Consider the following 8,439-nt stretch of genomic DNA (forward strand, 5'->3'; position numbering starts at 1 on the left):
AACGGGAAAAAGACAAAAGACAATTACTGCCACTTCTGGTTGAACTACTGCAAGTTGCAAAAGTGAAAGTTGAATTAAAATTAATATTGGATCAAACACATGTTTAAATATCTAAAATATAGAAAGAAATCAAGAATAAATGGACAGAATAAAGCTGGCAGTAGGAATCCCCATCACGTGGGCAGTGGGCACGACAATTTGATGAAATTAAAAAAAATAAAGAATATATTACAAAGGAAAAGAGGGTAGAGAAAAACAAAAAAGTTCAAGATTTTGCTTCAGGCCCAGTCTCATGTGATAGGCTAACAGAATATATAGGTCGCAGGGAACATACATTATTAGAAAGTGACCAAGCCCTTACCTCTATTCTCTATATATTAGTCCCATATGTTTTGCAGTTCTCTATACTCCAAACCATTCGCTCAATTGCTCTATACAACCGATAGAAAATGACCCAAATCAAGGAACTCTTGACAGGCCAGAAACTTCAAACATCCCACAACTACATTTCCGTCATCAAACGAAAAAAGAAACTCTTCTTGGCTCTTTCGGTAACATTATTACTTGTTGCTGCTATTGTTGGCCTTGCTGCCGGAGTTCATTCCCGTAAGAACTCCGGCAACAGCGAACTCTCCGCCTCGGCCCATGCCATAGTTAAAAGCTCATGTAGCAGCACTTTGTACCCTGACTTATGCTACTCAGCTCTTGCCTCTGTCCCCGGAACCAGCGCCAAATTGTCCAGCCAAAAGGACGTCATAGAAGCGTCCCTGAACATCACAACCGAAGCTGTCGAACACAACTTCTTCACCGTGAAGAAGTTGATCAAAACCAGAAAGGATCTCACCAAGCGTGAAAAGACCGCTCTCCATGATTGCCTGGAGACCATCGATGACACCCTGGATGAGCTCCACGAGGCAGTGGTAGATCTCCACTTGTACCCAAACAAGAAATCACTGACCCTACATGCAGATGACCTCAAAACCCTGATTAGCTCTGCAATAACCAACCAAGAGACTTGCCTAGACGGATTTTCGCACGATGGAGCAGATAAACGCGTCCGGAAGGTGTTGCTGGCTGGTCAGGTCCACGTAGAACATATGTGTAGCAATGCGCTAGCCATGATCAAGAACATGACCGATACTGATATAGCCAATGAGGGTAAGACCACGAATCGGAAGCTCAAGGAGGAAGTTGATGGAGTCAAGTGGCCGGAATGGTTGTCGGTGGCGGACAGGAGACTTTTGCAATCGTCTTCCGTGACACCTAACGTGGTGGTGGCTGCGGATGGTAGCGGCGACTACAAGACTGTTTCTGAGGCGGTAGCGGCCGCACCGAGTAATAGTAAAACAAGGTACGTGATTAGGATCAAGGCGGGTGTTTACAGGGAAAACGTGGAAGTTTCAAAGAAGAAGAAGAATATCATGTTTCTGGGAGATGGGAGAACCAGCACCATCATCACAGCAAGTAGGAACGTGGTTGATGGAAGCACGACCTTCACCTCTGCCACAGTAGGTATGTCTAATACTTTCCTTCTAAAGTCATTTACTTTTATTTTTCAAATTTCAAATCTATTTTGATTTTACGTTTTTTTTTTTTCATGTTAATAGTGTGAATTGTCATCATTTGTTATATATATCTATTGCTAGTAGACGGTGAGGTTATATATATATATTAATTATGTTATGTGCGATTTGTTAATATATAAAATAAATAATAAAATTTAATTCTTTTCTTTAAATTTTTTTTTTTAAAAAAGCAATAAAAAAAACAAATGTGTGAGATTAAGGTGAAATTGAGTAATTATTTTTTATATAATTTTTTCTGGTGCAAGACTTATAAAACTAATGTTTATCAGCTCGAATCATATCCTTAGGCATTTTTTGTAAACGATTTTTAAGGGAGTAACGTTGGATATAAATTTTATTCAATATCTTTGAAAAATAAATAGACTTCCATGAAAAAGTTACAAAGAAATCAAAATTTTATGGTAGGGTACACGGTAGTGCACTGCCAGTTCCCGCGGGTATTTTATGTATTTTTTTAGTATTTTTAAATTTTGTTCTTAAAATTTATAATATTATTAAAAAGTATTTACTTATTCACTAAATAACAACAAAATAAAAAATCTCAGTGTAGACCCCGGTTTTTAAATTTAGGGTTGACAGCCTGGAACACTGGGATTTGTACTTTGGTGCAGAACAACACACAATTGCAATTTGCAGCGTCCCGAAACCCCACCCACTGCAGAAAAGCAGAGATGGGGGGACAGACCAGATATAAATATAATTAACTAGGCGACAAAATGATAATGATTAAATTCCCGTGAGAATTCAAAGATCAGCATGTGGCCGTCTTGTTTGGCAAAAGAATAATTAAAGGTCAATTAATCAAGGTGATTAATGATCATTAATTCCGCCGATAACGTCGCTAATACCTACTTGATTAGCGTTGTAGAGTTTAAAAATTCCATATGTGACGTCTAGCTTGTACGTACTTCTTCTGAAGCCATGCATGTAGCTAGCATGATGTGAAATAAGGAAATTATATTCGCGTATGATCCAAAGAAATAATCAACATAAATTACCTGCTTATATATATATATCCGTATTAGGAAAAAGAAAAAATAAATGATCGGTAGAACACTTGCACCTTAATTTATATAATTGCATCCAAGCTGTACCAATAATAATGGGTGATGCTAGGTTACATTTTAAATGTGTCTTTTAAAAATGTCTCTAATGCATTTTGTTTCATTTTTTTAAATATTAAAAAAATGCATAAATTCATTAATGTTAACCTTTTTAAATTAAAAAAAAAACACTGGGACACTTTTGAACACAATTAAAAAAGACAACTAAGCATTTTCCATAAATAATTTTCCATGTTCTTAGAATGACAAAAATGAAAAATGACTTTCTTTTATGCTTGTTTGGTAACTATCTCATATCATATTATTATTATAATTTTTTTAAAATTTTATATAAAATATAATAAAAAATTCAAACTTTTCAAATCATAAAATAAAATTAATATTATAAAATTTTATTATAACTAAACTATGCTGTCACTTCTACAAATGTATGATGACCGGTCTCTTTTGTAAAGAAAATGCTAGGATCCTGCTGGGATTTTTATTTTTATTTTTAACTTTTTCTTACTTTATGGTTAAGGAAATATTTTTTTTTAATAATATTATGAATTTTTTAAAAATATATTTAAAAATTATATGTGAAAAAAAAATTACTTAAAATACACGAGCGGGAGCAACTGTAGTCTACAGCCTCCCGTTTTGTAATTCAACGTCGTACTGCACGCGGGAATTTATTTTCGATTGTTGTGTTTGGCTGTTAGCTGAATTAGAGACGAGTGCCCTACAGCTTTCCTTGGTCGTATTTTCAGTACTTTGGTTCTTAACACTAGCGAGGCAGGATACTTCCGTGGTCTTTCGTTGTAATGTATTTTTGGACTTACCGCCAGCTTTTTCTTTCTTAAAAGTCACAAAGTTTTAAATTAAAGTCACAGAGTTTTGAATCTCATCTTAACTCGGTTTTACTTTTCATTACATCTCAACAGTAAAAAGGAAAAGATGATACACGTATATCACCTTCTTTATTTTTAATTAAAATATTTATATTTTATTTTCATATTACTCATCAATATTACTTTTTTATTAATATATTAATTATTATATAATCAATAATTAAATCATATCTAATCATTGGTTGGACTACTACTTTATCAAATCCAAAAAATTTAAAACTATCTCATTTTATTTCATTATCCAAACATATATTTTTTTTACAAATTATCTCATATCATCTTCATTCATCTTATCTTATTACTATTTAAAACATTTAATTTTATCTAATCTAAAATATATACATATATATATATATATTTATTGGACTTTTATAAATTTTAAGAAATCATAATTCAGTTCAGTCATGACATTACATATATGTTATAAAATTGGTTTTTGTAAACATTTTCTCTACATATGAATGATACTTAAGCGACTTATTGCGATTTTTGAAGTATTTAAGAATTTGTTTATAGTTTCTAATTTAAAATTGAGATTTTCTTTTGCCTTTTTCGCTTTTGGTGCCGCGACGCTACCTTCAATTATGGATATCTTTTTGAAATGAAACCAATTTGCGGTTCACCGACACAATAATGTTTTGATCAACTGATCTGTAGATCAGCCGAGGCATTCGTATATTGTAGAAGCACAGTCCATTTCCATTTTACGAATCCATATGGCATTTTGAAATCTAATCCATGTTCTGACGTGGAGAATTTGAGTACTTAATCTTGTGTGTATTCTTAATACAATATTTAGTTGGAATGATCATAAACATCATCTGGCAGCCCTTGAATGCATGGGGGCTGGCTGCATCCCGTTGATACAATACCATTAATTTATGATGCAGTTGATACGCACAAGGTTTATCTGTTTGTTTCTTTAATGATTGTATCTGCTTGCCTTTATATCCCATAAATAAATCAGATTGATTAATGAAAATCACCATCTCTATGTGGTTGCAGCTGCGGTTGGCGAACGATTCCTTGCCAGGGGCATAACTTTCCAAAACACCGCGGGTCCCTCAAAGCACCAAGCCGTAGCTCTCCGCGTAGGGTCCGATCTCTCCGCATTTTACGAATGCGACATGCTTGCTTACCAAGACACCCTTTACGTACACTCAAACCGCCAATTCTTCGTGAACTGCCTAGTGGCCGGAACCGTCGATTTTATCTTCGGCAATGCGGCGGTGGTGTTCCAAGACTGTGACATCCATGCACGACGCCCAAACTCGGGACAAAAGAACATGGTCACAGCACAAGGCCGAATGGACCCTAACCAAAACACCGGAATTATAATCCAAAAATGCAGGATTGGAGCCACCAGCGATTTGCAACAAGTGAAGAGCAACTTCCCGACTTATCTTGGGAGACCATGGAAGGAATACTCTAGGACAGTGATCATGCAGTCATCGATAAGCGATGTAATTGACCCTATTGGATGGCACATTTGGGACGGGACTTTCGCCCTGAACACATTGTTCTATGGGGAGTATCAGAACACTGGGGCTGGCGCAGGAACCTCAAAGAGGGTGAGCTGGAAGGGGTACAAGGTAATAACAAGCGCTTCCGAGGCCGGAGCTTACACTCCGGGCAGCTTCCTTGCTGGCAGTAGTTGGTTGGATTCCACAGGCTTTCCCTATTCTCTTGGTTTGTAAACCATGCATGCAAGTGTTCGGTCTAGACCGTCAATAATGGTGGTGTATGTAGTATGTAGCATCGGCTGGTTGAGTATTTATGCGGAAATTGATCTCTAGTACTATGAATTTAATTATTTGATCATGTAAGATCATGTATGTGTGCGTAAGCGTGTTAATATGGCATGAACTGCATGCCTTCAGAGAGCTAGCGCGCATGCATTTCGGATACATAAATTAATCTTTCCAAGGTTCCATTTTATTTTGGTAGATATTAGGCTTTTTTTAAAGCTTAAGATCACTACTATATATATACGCATACCTTAATTATGATTGTGATTTGATAGGAAGATGAACTAGATATCAAAATAATGTGTAATGGCATGGCCGCGAAAATAATAAGAACGAATCTTTATAAATATCTCTTAGGGAGAATTATTTTTCAAAACAAGAAAAGGAAAGATCATAACTGTGATACACGTTGCGAGGAGGTGGATGATTACTTGGAAATTATTAAATATAGTAAACGTGCTTATCCTTTTCCGGTTAAAGAACTGGTAAAGTTGCAAAAGTGAAAGATTGAAAGGAAAACTGGATAAATTAAATTTGTTGAAATATTTTATTTAGTTAACAAATATTAAATATATATATATATATATATGTATGTATTCAATGAAACTCGCTCTAAATATATATATATTATCTCGCTCTAAAAGAACCACACACACCGAGACCGACCAATAAGAGTATCGGTCCCACGGTCCAGAACCATTCAATCTGGTTTTGCTTTTTACTTTTGCTTCAGCTACAAGTTTCGGATTTTTGAAAAAGTTGATCAATCCGTTTCCATTATTTTAGGAGTTCTTTTTGGATGGATGTTGACATTTAAAGCATTGCAACCCAGAGTGACGTGATCAATAGGATGCATGTGTACATAATTGTTTACGAAAGTTATTACTTTGGACTAGCAAATAATGTTAGCTTAGTGTCACGGACTTAGAATTTCTTCACTCGACCTGTGCGGCCTTAGGAGGCTTTCTCTCCCACAAAGCTCCTAAGTAAGCCTTCTAAAGGACTCAAGACAATAGAGAACAAACTAGAGAGAGAAGATAGAGAGAGATGCTCTAGAGAACTTGTTTCTCTTATTGCTTGGTGATTTACACAAATGAGAGCCCCTCTATTTATAGGGAACTCTTGGTACAAAGAATGGTTAGGATTGTGACACTTGTCATCAATCCAAGGGTAAAGAACTTTCTAGATTCCTACTCTAGAATTGTCTAAAACGCCCATTCTAGATGACTCCACACAATTCCACAAGATTACAAAGGACTTGGGGGCTTCTAGAAGGTTAGGAAATTCTCTAAAAAACCCTAGGTGGTGACATTCTCCCCCACCAAGCTTCGCGACGTCCTCGACGCGGTGTCTTCATGGAACCTCCGGATGTGATCTTCAAACTGCCACAATGACTCCTTTGGTTCCCAAGTTGTCTCGCTTTCGGGCAATCCCTTCCACTTGATCAAGTATTCTTGGCGTGGCATATGACTCTTTCACCTGATGACACGGTCCGCCAAGATTTCTTCTACTTCCTTGTCGAAAGTGGTAGTTATGCCCAATGGTGCACGCTTGGACTCTCCTCGTGTTGGCTCCTCTTCATCACCATGGTAAGGCTTCAAGCAGCTGACATGGAAAACTGGATGAAGTTTGAACTTGGAGGGTAAGTCCAGCTTGTAGGAGACCTTCCCTACTTTCTTGATGATTGGGAATGGTCCCTCATAACGTCGTACAAGCCCCTTGTGTAGCTTTCTTGTGAACTTGTGTTGGCTCGACAAGATCTTTACTAACACCAAGTCGCCTATACGATATTCTGCGTGCCTCCTCTTCTGATCAGCCCACTTCTTCATCTTCTTGGTTGCTTTGTCTAAGTAGGAACGGGTCACATCCAATTGCTCGTTCCAAGACTTAGCAACCTTGAAGGCTGTCGGACAATTCCCCGCGTAGCTTGTCTCCAATGACTGGGGAGTAAGTGGCTGCTGTCCCATTACAATCTCAAATGGGCTCTTGCTTGTGGACTCGCTCCTTTGTAAATTGTAGGAGAATTGAGCGACATCCAATAACTTGGCCCAATCGGATTGGTTGGCACTTACAAAGTGCCTCAAGTATAACTCTAACAAGGCATTCACCCTTTCAGTTTGCCCGTCAGTCTGAGGGTGAAAGCTGGTAGAGAAATGTAGGGCAGACCCCATAAGCTTGAATAGTCCTGACCAGAACTTTCCTGTGAAGCGAGGGTCTCGATCACTGATGATGCTCCGTGGTAAGCCCCAATACTTCACCACATGCTTGAAGAATAATTTTGCAGTTTCTTCAGCTGAGCAATCTTTAGGAGCCGCGATGAAGGTGGCATACTTGGAGAATCGATCTACCACCACAATGAGGGTACCGCAACCCTCGGATTTAGGTAGAGCCACTATGAAATCCATGCTCACACTCTCCCATGGTTGTGAAGGAATGGGTAGTGGTTCTAGCAATCCTGCAGGACTCTGATTCTCCACCTTATCTTGTTGACACACAAGACAAGTCTTCACGAAGAGTTCCACCTCGTCTCTCAGTTGAGGCCAATAGTATGAAGCTTCCAGCAAAGCTCGAGTACGTCGTTGGCCCGGATGTCCAGCCCACAAGGAATCATGGCATTCCTTGATAAGGTTCCTCCGTAGGTTTCCCCACTTTGGAACATAGATTCTCCGCCTGAGGGTGTAGAGAAGACCGTCCTCTACCCAGAATCTCTTGGTTTTCCCTTCCTTAGCCATGTTCACCAAGTTCTTGGCTAAGGGATCATACTCCATGCCTTCACGGATCACCTCGAGTAGCTCCCCTTGAGCTTGAGTGATAGCAGCAAGTTCACCCTTCCTACTCAATGCATCAGCAACAAGGTTGGCCTTGCCGGGTTTGTACTCCAAGACAAAGTCAAATTCTGCCAAGAAGTCTTGCCATCTAGCTTGCTTTGGGCTTAGTTTCTTCTGACTCTGGAAGTAACTAGTGGCAATGTTGTCTGTCTTGACCACAAAATGGGAGCCAAGCAGATAGTGTCGCCAAACTCTGAGGCAATGGATGATGGCCGTCATCTCCTTCTCTTGCACGGTGTATCTCCTTTCAGTCTCATTGAGTTTGCGACTCTCATATGCAATGGGATGTCCCTCTTGCATGAGAACTCCCCCTATGGCAAAGT

The 8,439-nt window shown here is 38.5% G+C and overlaps 1 protein-coding gene across 1 annotated transcript; it reads left to right on the plus strand.

Annotated features, from left to right (window-relative positions):
• The first annotated feature begins 333 nt into the window (after positions 1–333).
• Positions 334–5,486, plus strand: LOC122279762 (pectinesterase-like). The gene is made up of 2 exons (XM_043090577.1): positions 334–1,512; positions 4,546–5,486. The coding sequence occupies exons 1-2, from the start codon at positions 450–452 to the stop codon at positions 5,235–5,237; spliced, it is 1,755 nt and encodes a 584-aa protein (XP_042946511.1). The 5' UTR covers positions 334–449; the 3' UTR covers positions 5,238–5,486.
• The last annotated feature ends 2,953 nt before the right edge of the window (positions 5,487–8,439 follow it).

Source organism: Carya illinoinensis, chromosome 1, assembly GCF_018687715.1.
Source record: "Carya illinoinensis cultivar Pawnee chromosome 1, C.illinoinensisPawnee_v1, whole genome shotgun sequence".
NCBI classification, from domain to species: Eukaryota; Viridiplantae; Streptophyta; class Magnoliopsida; order Fagales; family Juglandaceae; genus Carya; species Carya illinoinensis.

Bases quoted from the DNA above. Each gene is read 5' to 3' on its own strand.
- LOC122279762 (XM_043090577.1), top strand. From the start codon at position 450: ATGACCCAAATCAAGGAACTCTTGACAGGCCAGAAACTTCAAACATCC. The intron at 1,513-4,545 runs GTATGTCTAATA...ATGTGGTTGCAG, and splicing joins CTTCACCTCTGCCACAGTAG to CTGCGGTTGGCGAACGATTC.